Below are 19062 nucleotides of genomic sequence, written 5' to 3'. Positions count from 1 at the left end.
AGTTAATTTTTTTTAAATAATAAATTATTATAAGAAAAAGAAAATATAACGGTTGAAATAAAAAACAAAAAAAATATAAATATTATTCAACTGTTTCCATCATATAAAAGGTTTACAAAAATGCAATATAACTAGCATATTTATAAATAGATAATAAATAACATATATATTATATATAAATACTTTATATATAAATAATTGATTTGACCACAATATTAAAATCCAGTGTTCAAACAATATATTGGAATTTCATTTCCTCTTGGTAAATAAGTAATTTTTAATATCTCACAAATTAAATAACAAAAAAAAAATTGAACATACATTAATATTATTCTTCATATTAAATAAAGAATTGTTTAAAAAAAATAAGAATTATTGTTAGTAAAGATAGAAATGGGTAAAATACAAATAAAAAATGAATTAATATCTTGATCATAGTCCAATTTCTTAGTTAAATAGGTTAACGGTTCAAATAGTAAGGTCATTTGGTCGTTGACTATTATTATCATCATCATTTGATACTGCCATGTGCAAAAATAAATGTGAAAATAAGAATTACTTTTGATGATGAAAAAGTAGTGAATGATTTAAAATCAACCGAAAAAGAAAAAAAATGGTTTTTCCATCCAAGTGGTGGGTTAGTGGTTCAACTATCCATGCCAAATGGATCAACACATGATGTTATTATTAAATAATAAAATACATAAAATTATAGAAAATATAAAAATTTGTAGATAATTTTGGGTACATTCTATAATATTATATATTCATCATATAAAAAATGTGTGATTAATGAGAAATATTTTCACTAATGATACAAATAGGATAAAAATTAGGATAAAATGTAAAGAGCATTAATATCTAACACATGACCCCACTAACCATGTTAAATGGTTCAATTATTTAATTAGCTAGGTCATTGTAGGCAAGTGGTTTGGTAGGGATGCCAACAGATCATGTCAAATTTGAATTAGGGTATATTTGAATTCAATTAGATTCGAAGATCATATCGGATCTCATAAATATTGATTTGAATTTGAATCTGATCAAGATGTTGGATATTCGAATTTGATACGATCCGATTTAATTTAAAAATTTTAAAATCACAAATTATTAAAAGGAAAAGAAAATATAGTAGTTGAGATAAAGAAAAACAAAAAAGTATAAGTATTTTTTCAACTAGTTATTTTCATCATATAATAAGTTTACAAAAATGCAATATTAATAACATATTTATAAATAAATAATAAATAACATATATTATATATAAGTAAATATATATATATATAATTAATTGATTTGACCATAATATTAAAAATCAATATTCAAACAATGTATTGGAATTGCATTTCCTCTTGGCAAATAAGTAATTTTTATTATCTCATAAATTAAATAATACAAATTAAAAATATTGAATTTTTTTTATAAATTTTATAGAAAATTTTGAACATGCATTAATATTATATATTCTTCATATTAAACAAGAATATGTTTGAAAAATAAGAATTATTGTTAGTAAAGAAAGAAATTGCTAAAATACAAAGAAAAAATGAATTAATGTCTTAATCATAACCCATTTTCCTAGTTAAATAGGTTAATGATTCAACCAATAAGGTCATTTGGTTGATGACTATTGCCATCATCATCATATGATATTTCCATGTGCAACATGCGTGCACTTTTACTAATACATATTAAAACAAGGAAGTTTAGAAATTTTCTCATTTTTCTCATTTTTTAATTTTTTAATCCATGTCATTTTCAAAACTACCAATTAGAAACTCTTGTTTCCCCAAAGAATCTTCCTAAAATCTCTCTCTCTCTCTCTCTCTCTCTCTCTCTCTCTCCCACAAGTTCTAGTAACTTAAATCATCTAATATCCTAAAATTTCTCCTAAACAACCTTCCACATTTTCCCCATCATTCTCCTAAGTTATCTCTAATTTAGTAGAAAATTTATTTCCTAAGTTATCTCTAATTCTTATTTATCTTCTTCACCACCTTTCATATACATCTATATAAAGAAAATTTAAATTAAAAAATTAAAAAATTTAAGAATTATTTACATATTCTAAAAAATTATATAATAACTTTAAAATATTTATTAAAATACAATAAATAATTATAATTGATATAATAATATTCATAATAATAATAATAATAATAATAATAATAATATATTTTTACAAAATTCATCACGAAATTATGTACAAACAATATAAATTATGATATTTTAGATTATTCAATCTAAATGTTATTCAAATAATCAAAAACTAACATTAAAATGAAATATTATTCAAATATTTCAATAACTAAATATCTTAAATAAAAATTGTTAAAATTAATATTTTAAATAAATTAATAATTTAATTTAAATAGTTACCAAAATAACTTTGAATTATAATAAACAGATTAAGATTTTAAATATTTAGTTAAATAAATAAATATTTTAAATAACAAAATATTTAACATAACTAGATTTTAAATAGTTAAAATAATAAAATTGTGTATTAATATTACTATAATTTTATGAATTATTAAATTCAACAAGTAATTAATATTTTAAAATTTAAATAATTATATTATCTCAATAAATAAAAAATATTGCAAATAACTAATTTCATTTATACCAATTAATAATTCTAGAAAATAACTTTCGAAAAAATATTGTCTATTAATAATAATTTTCAAAACTTAATCTTTATTTATTATAAATTTTGTATAAATTTATTTTTGTTTTGTTATTTAATAGAGAATATTCAATAATTATTGGAGTTTAAACTACTGTTATTTAGCTTTTTAAATTTAATTTATTGTGTATTTTTGCTATAAATTTTTAATAATGATTGGAGATGAAACTATTGTTTATGGATTGGTTCGGTTCAATTGTTGGTTGTTTGGCCAACCAAATCACCTGGTCAGGTTGGGGGGTTGGTCACTCAAGTTATATCATTTTGGGTCAATTTTTTGTTTGGTTGGTCGGTTCAAAATATTTAAACTTAAAAAAATTAAATATAAAAATTAAGTTTAAATTTAGAAAAAATTACAAATGGCATTATTAAAATCCCCATCTAAAGCCAATTGGAAATACTAGAAATTAGGTTGATCAGTTTGATTAGTTTGATTCGGAATGGAAATAGGGTGGGGCAGGGACGAGGAGCCTCTCCCCATCCCCATCCTCGTTACAATCCCCATCCATGTCCCTGTCCCCATCCTTGCTAATGGGTACAAAGTTATCCCTATCCCTTTGTCCACGAGGATCCCCACTCCCCATGATTCTTTATAATGTCAACCATTATATTTTTGTTTTTTATTTTATTTTAAAAAAAATAATTAAAATTTACAATACTATTAGAAAAGGTTCAAACATATCCAACCATATTTTAAAAAATATCAACATATAGACGTATATGTACATATATATGTATATATATACATATATATTAGCTAGGATCCCATGGGCAGGGATCGGGGTCCACAGGAGGCAGGGAGTGCTCTCCCCATACCCGCACTGTCCCCGCCAGTGGAGATGAAAATTTCTCCATCTCTATCTCCGTAGGGGGAAAACCATCTCCATCCCTGCCTCATTTGGGGAAGATCCCCATAGGGATTGGGGAAATGGGAAAAATTGCCATCCCTAAGTTTCATAAACAACCCTCTATAAAATTAATTATTGTTATTTTTGTATCGTATAAACTTATTAAAAGTAGTATATAAAATATAAATGATTATTATTTATTATATAAAACAATTGTATGCTCTTACATGTTTCTATTGTTTATCTTTAATTTAACAAATCCCATGCAAACGCATGGGTCCCCGCTAGTTAAAATTTATGATTAGGAATACTTGCCACTCAAGACACCATATTACAAAAATATTTCAAAATAAAAATGGTTTTATATATTAACTTTTTAATTCTTCCTTTATAAATTCTCCTGTTAGTATTATATCAACCAAAAAGTTTGAAAAAATAATTATCTGATCACAAAATTTACTATCTTTTAGTATAAATGAGATTTATAAAAAATTAATTAATGAAAAAGAAAATAAATATTTAAATAATTAATTATTAATTAAAATTTGTATTTCTTCAAGCTCCAATGAGAGTGATATTGCTTTTAAAAAACCAATTATAAGTTTCAAAAGTTTAAATTTAAAAGCTCTCTCTCTCTCTCCTTCAACAAGTTTGTGGGAAAGGATACCCTAGCCTTCCCTTCTCTCTAGCTCTCTACTAATTCAAAAGGCTACCAATAAATAACAAATATAGCTACGTACCCCTCCAAATTACACCTCATTGGGCAACTATCCAAGGTTCTAAACAACTAAAATAACCTTCTACTTCTATGCTTTGCAAGGTTTTAGAAGTTGTTTTATGGTAAAACCGAAAGAGTGCTTTTATTAAAGGAAAAGGCCAGCACTAGGCATACAACAAAGCAGAAAGATAAATCACGGTGGGAAGAGGGCTTTAGTGGTGGCGCTTAGGCTGCTTTTTTTGATGAAAAATAAGTGGGAAATAGAAAATTGAAGAAAAGTTCTTAACAATTTTTGTGAAATTTCTTAAGAATTTTCCCTCAACTTTTTTTTGTCTTTCTTTTTTTCTATCAAATTTAACACAGCTTTAAATCATTACCACCCTATACTTTTGGGTAGTGACACTTAGCCCGTAGAATTTTCAGATTCCAACACTTTGCCCCCTATCCATTAATTGGTTTGATGGAATAATATTACTAAAATGCCCTTTTAAAATTTGTATGAGTGGAAGGGCAACACTTCATCAGAATGATAAAAAAGGATATGGCAAATCACATTCTCTTTTTTGCCCACTTTGGATGAAAAAGAAGGAAAGAAAAAACATAACTAAAGGATTTACATAAATATGTAAAAGAAAGGAAAAAAGGGCCCCATAAATGAAGGATAGAATAGTTTGGGGATTTAGAAATGTTTAACAAAAACATAAAAATCAAATGAGAATCCTTTTTAAAGTTAACTGATACTAATGGAGAGGGAAAAATGTTAAAGTATGAAAGTTTAGGGGAATATATGTGTCTCTATGCCCCGAGTATAGGATAGTAATCTGTTATTTACCCTTAAATTATAGTATAATCTATAGTGTTGGAGCTGGATTTGAATTCCATTCTCCCTTAGCTGAAATGAAATGACTCCCTTATTCTACTATAATGTGGAACTAACTAGCATGCTGACCACTCCCCATCTCCCACCCGTAGTTTACTAGGGGTGCAAACAAATGGAACCTAAGGTTGTGATTGGTAGCATTACAATTTTATTTGCACTAGTACACATGCATGGGAGTACAAATGAAAATGATGCAAATTTTGGTTTCGTTTTGTTTCGGGTTTTACTTTTTTCTCTGATTCAGGTCTTATTTTATCTTATTTATACTGCAATCAAAGAAAATAAGGAAAATTTAAAACAAAAATAAATCAGAATTTACACCCATATCATTTGCACTACCATTGCATTGCATCAGTACAAATTTGTTTGCATTGCAATCAAACACAGCCTAAGGCTCAATTTGAAAAAGAGTACAAAAACAAATATATACAGTGCAAGTACATACAAAACACAAGTTTTGCAATCTACAATATTTGTATTTATATTCCTTTACTGAGCCTAAAGGGCAGTCATAGGAGGGAACAGCACCTTTTTTATTTTCGTGAGATGGTGCTACATTTACTTTATATATTGTGCTCAAATCCCCTGATTACAATCAAAGGCCCTAATATATTTCCCTTCAAATGTACAAAACTTTAAAAATAATACAAGGACAAGAAGAAAACAGGAGTTCCCCGTATACAAAAAGACATACAATTACGGTGATTATCGTCAGACCTAATTATCAAATAAAACATTTAGGGTCCATTTAATTTGCAGTTGGAATCAGAATTGGAATGTTTTATTCTCATAATCTATTTGGTTCAGACAAGAATGGAAATAGAAATTAGAATCAACAGGAATGAGATTTTTATTCCAAGGGAAGGACAGGGGATGAACATTCCCTCAAATGAAGGAATATCATTCCAGCAAGAATGAAATAGAAATGGGATTCCGATTCCGCCCAACCAAACAAATCGAAATGGGGTATGTCAATCTCACCCTAGCATCAGCTATTGAAATAGTAGAGGGCTGGGGCTAGGCCTAAAAAGCTAAGTTAGTATACCTGCAGATTGCGTTTGGGTTGGGTCTCGGTCCACTCTTGTGCATGTAGACACAAACTATGTACGTAATGAAAATTTTATTTGTCTTATTTATTTATTTATTCATTTTCTTTCTCTAATTGAACCTTACAATGTTCTAAATGAAATATACATCTACAATGAATTAGCAAGAAAACTGGGATTGGATTTAACTTGCGTTTGACACCAGGTTGAGGTCGGATTTTGTGTTTCAGGATGCAAATCTCACTCCATTATTAGTATTAAAATCCTTCGGTTTTCCCAATAATAAAAGTAAGTAAAGAAACAAAATTGAATCCTAAAAACATAAATAATGAGATAAATGATTTACATAAAAGAAAGAAATGCATAAAAGATAGGAAATACGCACATGGGAAGATTAATCTTTCAAGACCTGTAAAAGTAGCTCCGTTTTCAAATTCACGAGGCCTTCTAGCTAATTCACGGAAGGCAGCTATATATAGGAATAAAAATGTAAATTGGTGGAGCGACCAATTAGATGCAGAGCTAAAGCTGTTAGAAAAAGAGTATTAATTACTGTTTTAAATTCAACATATAATCTTTTATATGGAAACGTATATAAAACGCAGAGTTGGGCAGAGGCGATGGGTGTTTGGCGAAGCCTTATCTGTATAAAACACAGAAAAATTGACTAAAATACATTTAGGCGCAAGTCTCATGGTGCATGTTGTTTGCTCATCATCAGAAATGATAATCTTTTAATAATAGAAGCTCTGGTCCCTTTGAGATAATTCCAAGAGCAGCTGTTCAGCTAAATGATTATTAAGAGTCTAATAAAAATATAATAGAACTAATATTAACAGTAAAAAGGGAAATTTGATCAAAGCGGCAAGGCCCACAAACTTGCTGTTTATTATCCAGTTCATTCAATCACTGTAGAAGGAGATTCGAGCTCTGCAAGATGCTGGTTCGAGCTCAGCATGTGGACAGGTAATTAAGGGAATGGCAGATTTCTGGGGTTGTCCTTTTGCTAGGCGTGGCTAGCCTCTTCTTTTCCCAATTCTTAAATAAAAATGGAAGCTCTCAATGAATTTTACAAGTGTTATTGTTGACAACTTTTCCTATAAAACAAAAAGATAGAAATTAAGCATAGCCTCAGGGAATCAATAAAAGTTAAAGAATTTAGTTCAGATATCATACCATACATGCCAATAACCTTAACCAAACAAGTAAGAAGTGCATTTGAGTAATAATATGAATCCAGGCCAGCTTCTACTGCAGTTTGGGAGTAGAGATACTCGACTACATCATTTTGAAGAAAACAGAAATGATTACTAGAAAAGAGCAGAAAAATATACAAGTTATTGGATGTGATGATTCATTGTATAATTGTTACAAATCTTTGTTCTTTGTAACTTTTTTCTATGTACAGCATTTTTTCCTTGCAACTTCAATTGTATTGTAGGATATAGGTGTACTTGGATTAGAATTGAGTTGGGATATCACTTGGTTAATCATTAAAAAGGGCTATGTTTGTTTCTTAGTTGTTGGTGCAGAACTAGTAGCTCTTGGAATCCATTTCCATTTCCAAGAGCTAGCACTTTCCGGTTAAATGCTCAATTACAAACAACTTTAAAACATGTCCATAGATTGAACAAAACAATTTAAACAGTTGATTGGGATGACTAGTGAGAATGATTAGCCTAGAATATGGTTTTTGCAACTTGTTTTTTTTTTGGAATCAACTTGTTTTGCTACCAATAACATTAAGATGTTGAGAATTTGTCCTTGCAGTTTTTTCTTGAATTTATTTAACTCTTATAGGAACAAATTACAAGAACATGCAACACAAGGCTAGTAAAAAATCTCCTCAATATGCTTTTCATTTTCGTGCTAATTGCATTCTATCTCATACCTAATTATTATGTTTTTTTGCCTTTTGTATCAGCAGTAGAAGATGTAATTTTTGATTGGTGCATCCAATACAATTTTCAAGACATGTCTGAATTAGCATATGCATCAAGTGGATAGACAAATTTACTGCTTGGAAGATGGTTGGATGCAAAAAGCAAAGTTTTGGAGTAGTTGAAAGAACAAGTATCACTATATGGAATGTTTTGAGAAGCAAGTTTCCCTCTTAGAGGATAGATTGAAATTAATAACATGTCACATGCATTATTGATGAGGGCAGATTTGGCCCTCTAGTGAAATTGCGACACGTGGCACCTCGTGACAACTAGGCAAACACCCAGGCAACAACTTACCAAGTTGGTGTCCCCCCCCCGGGCACCAGTTTGGCTGGCCTGGTGCGACCTGCACGTGGCCTACAGGCGGCCTGCACACGGCCTGGTGCGGCCCACGCGGTCTGCGCGCAACTTGGCACGGCCTGGCCGGATCAGCCTGCCACAGGCGCCAACCTGGCCGCCTGACACAAGTGCCAGCCTGACAACCTCGAGGAGTTCATCACCGTACCCCGGTTCTGACGGGATATGACGTCTTACCGTTTGAAGGCTTTTCACCCACCTAACCCGCGAGGGCACCACTATATAAGGACTTCGACCCCCAAAGCCAAAGGGGAGGAAAAAGGATGGTAACCTCCGCTCTCTAGCTCTCTCATTTTTCTCCAAGCCCTCTGTAATCAGAATGCTAACTTAGGCATCGGAGAGTCCCCGTCGGGAAAATACCCCCGGGTCCTCTGATTCAGTTCTCGCAGGTCCCTCAGCTCCCGCCGCCTACAAAGGAGAGAAAATCACCTCACGCGGAGGGTAGTTGGGTTGCGCTGCACTAGGGAGCTCCACCATCGTCTGAGTTGCAAGCCGCCTAGGAGCAAGTCAAGTGACGAGTCCACCAGGCAGTTCGCCACCAGGCAGTTCACCATCAGGCAGTTCGCCCCCAGGCAGTTTGCCACCAGGCAGTTCGCCCCCAGGCAGTTCGCCACCAGGAAGTTCGTCCCCAGGCAGTTCGCCACCAGGTAGTTTGCCACCAAGCCGTTCGCCCCCAGGCAGTTCGCCACCAGGGAGTTCGCCACCAGGGAGTTCGCCACCAGGCAGTTCGCCCCCAAGCAATTCGCCACCAGGGAGCACCACCAGGCAATTCGCCACTAGGCAGTTCGCCACCCGGCAGTTCGTATTTAATCTGATCGAGTTCGGACAAACAGATTTCATTTGATTGAGGGGTGACCGGGAGTGCAAGCGAACCAAGATGGTTTGATGGACCTGAAGGAATTGAACACTGCTACAAGGACTTTGCACAATGTCCATGATTTAGAACCAGTTAGCTTAGCTACCATTAATTAAAGCAAGTGATTTCAACAGTTACTAACCACTATCTAAACCTCTTCATGGGCTGGGTTTTGGGGTCAACCTTGCACTTTTGTCTCTAGCTTGAACTTTGATTAAGGCCGATTAGAATTTTGGCATAAGCCAAGCCCGAACCCTGCATCTAATTTCTATCTTGATTAGTTGTTAGTATTAAATTCTTACTCTTACATATATCATCTTATCTCGAGACCACCGTGAGAGTGTTATAAACAAACCGTATGGGGTTTTAACTTTATAAGTTTTTAATAATAATGAGACAATGGGGCACCTAAGATATTTATGCGGTAATCTGATTGGGATTCACTGATGCAAGGCCCGTTCGAACAATCATCATAGCCTTGCATAGAAATGCAGAGATGTTCCCAATGCAAGGCTGTAAAGGCTGTTCGAAGAGTATTCAAACCAGCCTTGCAGTGACTGAAGCCGACCACATCAACCCAAGCCCAATTCTAAATGTGCAAACCTTGGGCTTGGGCTTGGCCCAGCCTGAGATTAAGCCTGAGTTTGTCAATCCAAGCCCAATCTGAGTTTAGCCCAACATAACTTCGTCTTGGTTTGGGTTCAGGTCAGAGAGCAAGTTAGGCTTAGTCAGGTTTGGTGGGTTATTCGGGTTTAAAAGAACTTGTGAGAACTTCAAAACGTGCCAATCTAGTACCAAAACTTCCAAAACATGGCAGTTTAGTCCCTATTGTTAGCGATCCATCAGTTATATTTATCACGTGATGGCATGTGCAATTTAAAAATTTTAAAAATGTCAAAATTACTTTTGGACACCGTTCATTATCTTCTTCCTCAAGAATCAAAGTTGAACCAAAGCAACATATTGGTTTTTGACAAATTATTTCTCTATTTGTTTCTAAGAGATTTGGCCATTTGGATGGTTGGTAAAGAAAATTAGATGACACACCTGAAGGGCATTTGCATCCTTTCACTGACAATTAACGGTGGTTAATGGTTTTGTATTAAATTGGCATGTTTTGGAAGTTTAGGTATTAGATTGTTAGCATGTTTTGAAGTTTAGGGACCAAAGTGAGACCAGGCCCAAATTACACGATACTAATATGCAAGTTTCCCTAAGAGCAATTTTGATATAACTACCTCTACCATTAAAGTTGGGATTACTATGGTTGCCAGGGATCATTGTGGTGCTCTTATCGTGATCCGTTCCATTGCCTTTCCTCTCTGTTCACCTATAGAGGTTGGAGCTTTTTGGCTTTAAAGGAAGGTATCAAACTAATTCTAACTATCCATTTCCATCATGTTATTTTCGAAGGGGATGCTCTAATGGTCATAAACTCCTTGTTGGAAGTCTCAAAAGATATTCCGTGGCACATCAAACAGCACATTGCTGATTGCAGGGCTCTTTTGAATAGTATCCCTCACAATTAAATGTGGTTTATCAAATGATTAGGAAACCAAGTGGCACATATCTTGGCTAGAAAGCATTAATGTCTCGTCCTTTTGTACCTGGTCTTTTGCACCTGCATTTTTTCGTTGTTTGGTTTTCCATGATTGGCTAGGAAACGAGGTTGCATTCTGTCCCTCTCTCTCCTACTCATTCTTATATTCATACTTATTTTTGTTTAATATGATGGTGTTAAACTTCTATACCAACTAATGAGTAGCATATTTGATTCCATTTGAGAATTGAGATCAGTTCCTATGACCACTAGGGTTGGGGTAATGGGTAGACTAGCACAACCCACTTTTGAAGGTGGACCACAATGAAGTAGTGGGTCATGTCATGCTAACATGATGGCCTAAGCAGGTTGTTCCTACTTGGCCCAGAACCATTAAAAAGGAAGCACGACACGTCCAATAACATGAGCCCAGTCTATGCTGGGTCCAGCCATGAGTAGAACAATCTTTTAGAAAAATAAAAAAGTTAAAATAAATTAATAAGATAGATAAAAGATTAAAAAAGTCTTAAAATTTTATTTTATATGAATTTTGGTGTATATAATTGTTTATATATGAAATAATAAAAATGGAAATGAAAAATGTTACAATAAAATTAAAATAAAAAATATAACAAAATTGAAAAAAATATATATACATAAATATATATATACATACATACATACATACATATATGGGTTGTGTCAAGCTATTTGTGCTAGACTAAAGATTGTGTCAGAATGACTCACTTTATCATGTCGTGTCATGCTGACCCACAGGCCTCAAAACCCAAGCTCAAAACAGCCTAAGGTATGGGCCGAGATGCAACATGCCCATGTTGTGTTAGGGTGTAGGTCAATCAAGCAAAAAGATTGTATTTTATTTCTATCATCAATAAATATAATTATTCCTTGTCACACTTATTCTTCTTTAATATGTTTAATTAATATAACTTTCAATAAAAGAATGAGAATTAATACCATAAATATAAGACTTAATGAGAGGGAACTGAATGAAGAGAAATATAGTAGTTAAAATAACATTTTTTGCCTTCACAAGAGACCAAACTGGGTATCCTAAGGAAATGATGACACATACATACACACACATATGCATAGCTTAACAAACTAATACTATAAGTCTCATTAAGGATCATTAAAAAGTTACAAAATTTAAAGTAAACAAAAATTTAATAAATAATGGTGATATGCCATAGTAGAAAAATTCTCTTCTCTTATGAAATTAATCATCTAGAAAAAAAATCGTTTAAATGGATAATTGAAATTATAGAAGCAAACACATTCAGAGTTGGTTTGATTAACCATGCTAGTTTAGGAAGATAGCATGAGATTGTCTACTAGTTAAAATACTTATGATTCAAGTAAGCAACCTAGTTTTAAATCCTTTTAATTAACATTTTTGATTTATACAAAACTAGTTTTAAATATACTTAAATGAAATTAATTGAATTAATTACGAGATGTAGATAATTAATGGAAGAAACTAATGTTATAATGGTGTGTTAAATATGGTTTGTTATGGAGTCAGTTGTGATAAATAGTTTATTAATTAGAGTCAATTATGGTGAGCTTAATGGGCATTAATTAAAGTAACTGAATTTGAATGATATGTCAAATGATAATTGGGTGAGACAAGATGGGTTTAACGGGTTTGGTATGGTTTTACGGGGTTTGGGAGAAAAAATTAAACGGGTTTGACATCAAGGATAACTAGATATGTTCGGAAATGAGAAGGGCAGTATTCACTAGTATCCTACTCATTTCCATCCCTAGTAGGGTTAACATTTTTAAAACCCGTGACTACCTTTATCTATTTACCATTTTAATTACAAAGTTTTCTTCTTCTATTCTTTAATATTCTTTGTGGTCTTTGTAATTTCTCCATCCAAAAACAACATTCCTCTATCTATTCCATTGATATTAAATGCTAAAATAGCAAAAGGGTTCTCTAGCATCTAGATCACATCACTTCCGGGGTGATCATGGCTATGGCTAGGTTAGATCGGGCTTAGCACCTATGATTAGACATGTTTATGGACTGGGCCGGGTCGGGTTCGGGTCGGGATTTCACTCATCATTAATGGAAATATGTTAGGCCCGAGCCCGAGCCTAAGCCCGGCCCGACCAACGGGCCTATAATTTGGGCCCGAGCCCGACTCTGATAAAAAGCCCGAAGCCCGACCTAATAAAAAAATTACAAATTTTTCTATTTAAATTAGAATTAAAAATTCAGATAGTTTTTTTTCCTATTTAAATGAACAATGGGCCTACAAGATGGGTTTTTTCCCTTTCTTTTACGTTTTAAAACACAGTTTTACATTCTTAAATCAAAAAATTTATTCAAATGGATATTAATCACATAACCCATTTTAAGTCTAATTTTAAGTCGGGTCAGGTTATTTTGACAAAACCTGAGCCTGGCTCAAATTTATTGCGAGCTGAGCTTTTTGGCCCAAGTTTAAGCCCGCAGGCCTATAAACATGTTTAAGCCCATCAGGGGGCCGGGCCGGCCTGTCGGGCCACCCGGCCCATGAACAGGTCTACCTATGATAAGAGTTATAGCCCAAGTTGGGTTTGGGGCTGAATTCCCATTCTTTCTAAATGCGAGAAGAGTTTTTCCTTGCACAGAATCCCATTCATGAGCCTAAAGTAGGACCTAGTTGAGAAGGGCTTGAACACAAAATTTAGGATCAAGCATGGAATTTCTAAGTTGGGCTAAAATGATTACCCCTACTCATGAATTTAGAGGTGTCAATTGGACGGATTTGGTCCAATCCGATCTAGTCCAATGTGGGTTCACTTATAAATAGGTTGGGCCCAATCCAGTCCAAATCCAATACAAAACAAATCCAATCCAATCCATTAAAACCGATTGAAATATCGAAAATTATATAAAAGCATTTTTAGCATTGAAAAAGTACTTTTGTAAGAGTTTTGATAAAAATATTTTCACAAAAGTACTTTTATAAAAGTACTTTTGTAAAAACACTTTTCAAAAAGTTCTTCCATAGATTTTTATAAAAGTGCTTTCGTAAAAGTGCTTTCGTAAAAGTACTTTTTAAAAGTGCTTTTATAAAACTACTTATGTAAAAGTGCTTTCATAAAAGTACTTCTGTAAAAATGCTTTTGTAAATGTATTTTTATAAAAGTGCTTTCATAAAAATACTTTTCATAAAAGTACTTTTACAAAAGTGCTTTTATAAAAATGTTTTCGTAAAAGTGCTTTCGTAAAAGTACTTTCATAAAAGTGATTTTATGCTGTTTTCAGTGTTGATTGATTTCAAATTGGACAAGGGTTTGGCCTAATGATTGGGTTATTGGAAATTTGGTTTAGGTTTAATTCAAACCAATAAGAATATAGACCAATTTATTTTGGATTGACCCAATCTAATAATTATAATAGACCATCCAAATCCGATTTGATAAGGCTTGGATTAGATTGGATCCAAATCAAAACCGGTCGATTGACACCCTTACTTACAAATTGCATGTGTTTATGTATTTTAATTAGAGGTGTAAAGTGGGCCATGCCGCTCTCCAAAGTGAAAAGTTTGGGGGTTGGCCCAGCATGGCCCATGGCCCAAGCCCGTGCGGCCTATGCTGTGTCGTGGGTCGGGCTGGCCCGTGGGCCAAGCCTTGGCCCAACTCGGGCCATGGATTGGGCCAAACATATTTTTGCCTATTTATTTAAAAAAATGAAAAAAAAACTTAAAACTTTAATTTTGTATCAATTTTGATGTATGCAATTGCTTATATATACAATAATTAAATAAATTAGTATAATAAAATTGAAAATAATTATTTATTTTATTAATATATTATGTACTATATACTATTATAATTATAATTTATATAATATATTATATTATATATTATAATTTTTAGCTGACCAGTACTTGTACTTTGGCTCGAGTGATAATTTGGTCTCCCAACTTTAAAATGTAACAATTCAAATTCTAGATTCTTCTAAACAGTCATCAACTTTTTTTTTAATAGAATAGGCTAGGATTTAGGATTGTGCACTTTTTTGTTAATGATTGGATGATTGTTAAAGAGAATCAGATGGCATTTGAAAGGCAATTTTGACTTTTCAAATGTCACTTAACGGCTGATTAATGGACTAGTTAACGACAGGTACTAGATTGTCATATTTTGAAAGTTTGATTATTGAATTGTCATATTTTGAAAGTTCGGATACTAAATTGTCACATTTTAAAGTTCGGGTACCAAATTGTCATTCGAGCCAAAATATAGGATACCCGTGAAAATTATCCCTTTTTTTTGTAAGAAAACATAATTTCATATCCACCAAGAAAACACAACAAAGAGGCTAACACACTACAAACTAAAAGAAACTTAAGCACTACAAGAAACACTAAGAAACCTTAAATAAACTACACTTTGAAACAGAATGAAAGTCCATCTTCACAACATTTGACAGACACAAAGGAATACAAAAACTTGACATGAAAGAAGAAACTAAACCAGCCTTCGATGCTTCATAAGCTGCCCTGTTAGCTTTTCCTGGACAGTACGAGAAGCTGTAACCTCTTCTCTTTTTAATTACTTTAATGTCCCAACAGAAAGAAATCTTTGAATGATTACTATCATCTTATTACTCAAAACAAACTTCTGAATAGTTCAAAACATCAGCAAAGGAATCAACTTGCTTGATAGCTTTTCGTTTCACCATAAGCTTGGGTAGGCCAAAAGCCTGCTCCCCAACAAAAACCTTCATGATCACGCAAATTAAAGCTAAAAGAAGACTGTTTGGCAGTCACAAAACCACCATCTATATTAATTTTCAGAATTCCATGACTTGGTCTAGGTCTCTTTGTCATTGCAAACCGGGTTAGTTCAAGAAAAGCTCAACAGGCATTTCGTCATTTTCTGCAGGAAAGTGAATTAGTAATTTTTTATATATGCATATAATATCTTGTACCAATACTTTTTTGAGGTTAATTATTTGGTCATGCTTTCACAATTTTAAGAGAGCTGGAAAAGTGAAGGAGAGTTTTGTAAGATAAACCCTTGATTTAATTGGTTTAGGACATAATAAAATTTAAATGTGCCCCAATGATCATTAATTTGTTTCAACTTTCAAGGAACTAGTGAACGAGATGTACTTCTGCCATTGTTTTATACATGTCCTACTAGTAAGCTTCCTTTTGTATAAACTCTATATTTTTTAATTTACAAAATACGGCTAGCTCTTGGTACGAGAGGAATTTGTTCCTTACTGAAACATTTACCAAAATGGAGAGCTCCCCTCATTCAAGTATTCGTAAGATTATCATCAAATAATTGCTTTCACACAAAAAAAAAAAAAAAAATCATCAACACAAGAACATAGTGATGTTCTATTCTTTTATTTTATCAACACAAGGCAAATAAGTGCATCTTTGAAGAGGAAGAGACTTCATACATCCAGGTCAAGGACTGAAGGATGAACCTTGTGGTAGTGGAATGGAGAGACTGCCTCCATAAACTCTTCATTGGACTCAAGGGCACCCATTTCCTCAGGCACAAGGCACACTTCCAAATCCACGCTCCCACCCCCCTCTTTCCCTGGGTGTGCAAACACCACCCCACCAAACTTGTTACCAAAGCCATTACGAACAGCCATGGGTTCTCCCCACCCAAAATCATTCCCATATATGTCAAATCTTGGCGAGCCCGCAATCATCACACCACTCGGATCGAAGAACTCACTTGGCTGGTAAACGGAGGGTGCCATCATCTTTTCTTCTATATACTTGCGCACCACACCGTCTGTGTGGTCGGCCACAGCTTGATGCAACATCAGTGCTGCCCACCCAAGGCCATGGCTTAGTAATTCTCCCACTGTTGTTGTCGCACTCACTGCCTGAATAGCACTTCCAAAGTAGTTTGGAGATAATGGTGGATTCAATCTTGGCCTGTTGTTGATGATCAACATGCAACTCGTTTTCTGGCTGACATTTAACTGTCGCGCCTGTGTCGTGCCCCTCCAGAGCAAGGCAGACAACGCTTGCAATGAGGAGATGGTGGTCGTCTTGCACTCTGCATTGGCCTTTGCTTTGAGTCTTGCCATGGTGTGTGCTGAGAAATGGAAGAACCTCTCTCTGAGCATGGGTGGATTGTTTCTCTCAATGAACTCGTTGTGGTGATCAGAAAAGGGTAGGTTTACTATCGGACCATGGCCATTGGGAAACCAACGCTCAAGTATTGGTGGGTGTGAGATACCTTTATCTTTTATTTCTTTTCTACACACTTCGGACCAAGTATTGATGAAATGCCAGAATGAAGTGCCATCACCAATGACGTGGTTGAAGGAGCAACCCAGAAAGATGCCATCTAGTAACTCTGTGACTTGAACAGCTAGTAAAGGCATGGTGTGGCCGTCATGGTTGACAGCTCGATTGAGGGAAAAGAAGGAATGGACGATAGGGGGCACGTCAATTGGAGAGAGGACATCAGCTATCTTCAGGTCTGCTACAGAATGGATGAATTCAACACCTGGAGCGTCTCTGCAGTCCACAGAAATTGAGTAAGAATGTGGATTGTTGCTTTTCTGTGTGATGAAGCGGCCGGTAAGGGGAATGAAGTGAACAAGGGTGCAAGAAAGGGATTCCTTGAGCTGGCCAATGATAGTGGGAATGCTGAAGCGGTCTTCCTGGTTGATAGAAAATCGAGGTTTAGGGAAGAGAAGACCAGTTTGAATGTAATGCAGAGAGAGCAGAGAGAGATCCCATGGGTTTAAGTGGTAAATCTGCTTTTTTGATTCGTGTTGAAAGGATTGAGTTTTGATGATACATCTAGATATGTGACGTATAGTCGCAAGGGTTGCCATGGATGAGTTTTTGATAAAACAGGCAGAGACCAATTTGTGGAGGAATGAACTAATCCCGCTTAATCTCTTGCAAGATTTATAGATATAGAGGTGTCCTTGCAATTAATTAGATGCAATTTTCCGATGCTGGAAATCCCGAATTTTATTTTGATATAACTAAATAGGGGGAGGAGAAAATACCGACAGGTCCAACGTAGATTTCTGATTTCTGACTAGAGTTATAAACATTCAAAAGGACAAAATTCCACTGTATACACCAGTGCCCGCGTGAATTGACCTTGAGCTGATTAGTCATTCTCGGATAAATAGACTGCACTATATATATATCATAGTAGCGGGCATGATCACTGGTTCCACAAATAACCATGGCATTCAATTAATTAGAATTCCTATTAAAAGACATGGTGAATGGTAACTAGGTTCATGTTCTTTTCGTAAATTACAAACACTCCCTTGTATGCATGGGTTAGTGAAAAATGCCCCTTGAACTTTCATTTGGTATAAATGTTCCCTTCAAAGTACCTTTTTCTTATTTCTTTGACTGATTTATGATTTGATTAGATTTTGATTATAACATTGAATCCCTCTTATTTGTTCTAATAGATACTATACTACAAGAAAATCGGTCTAAGCCAACGATCGGCCTTAAGACTGCCGTCTTTGATCTAAGGCAGCGGTCTTTAATCTGCCCCCTAAATCTCTGCCGAGTTAGGTCAAAACCGCTGCCCTTGAAGGCCGGTCCGAAATGGTTCAATTAACTCTAAAGTGGTGGTACGACAGAACCGCGAGATTTTTTAAAAAAGATTCTCCATTGGATAAATAATTCAAAAATAGAAAAAATCTAAATAAAGGCGCATACGCGGGGAGGTGGCCCCACTACTTCAATCAGGTGGGGGGGTGGGGGCACCTAACCCACATACCCAGTACCCACTCATCAATCACGGTGTTCAGCTGACCTGCACTGATAGACCCCTATTGTATTGGATTTAGGCGCCCATCTTTTGACTGTTGTCAACTAATCTCTTCAATGTTCAATTCTACTCTATATTAGAACATTTAGGTTCATCTACAACATCTCGTGGGCTGATATAAACCCTATTGCCGGGATGCGCTGTTCCCGGATGAGGTTGCTCGGTGGGCTGATATAAACCCGAGGCGGCTTTAGGGATTGGCCACCATCCACCGTATGATGGTAAGTATTTCGTTCTTTTCTTCCTCTCTCCTTTCTTTCCTTTTCTCTCTCTCTCTTTTTTTTTTCTTTTTTTGAACCTCAATTTTCTTTTGACAGGTGAACTCTGCTCTTCACGCGCTGGCGTGTCAGTCCGCGATCCAGTC

The 19062-nt window shown here is 34.4% G+C and overlaps 1 protein-coding gene across 1 annotated transcript; it reads right to left on the bottom strand.

The window, feature by feature from the left end:
- Positions 1 to 16123: 16123 nt before the first annotated feature.
- On the bottom strand, positions 16124 to 17782 carry LOC148852325 (putative acetyltransferase At3g50280). The gene has a single exon (XM_088946317.1). The coding sequence runs from the start codon at positions 17725 to 17727 to the stop codon at positions 16315 to 16317; it is 1413 nt and encodes a 470-aa protein (XP_088802443.1). The 5' UTR covers positions 17728 to 17782; the 3' UTR covers positions 16124 to 16314.
- Positions 17783 to 19062: the final 1280 nt, after the last annotated feature.

This window comes from Nelumbo lutea, chromosome 5, assembly GCF_056320005.1.
Source record: "Nelumbo lutea isolate HS-2025 chromosome 5, American lotus-T2T, whole genome shotgun sequence".
Taxonomy (NCBI): domain Eukaryota; kingdom Viridiplantae; phylum Streptophyta; class Magnoliopsida; order Proteales; family Nelumbonaceae; genus Nelumbo; species Nelumbo lutea.
This window is presented reverse-complemented; position numbering and strand designations above follow the sequence as displayed.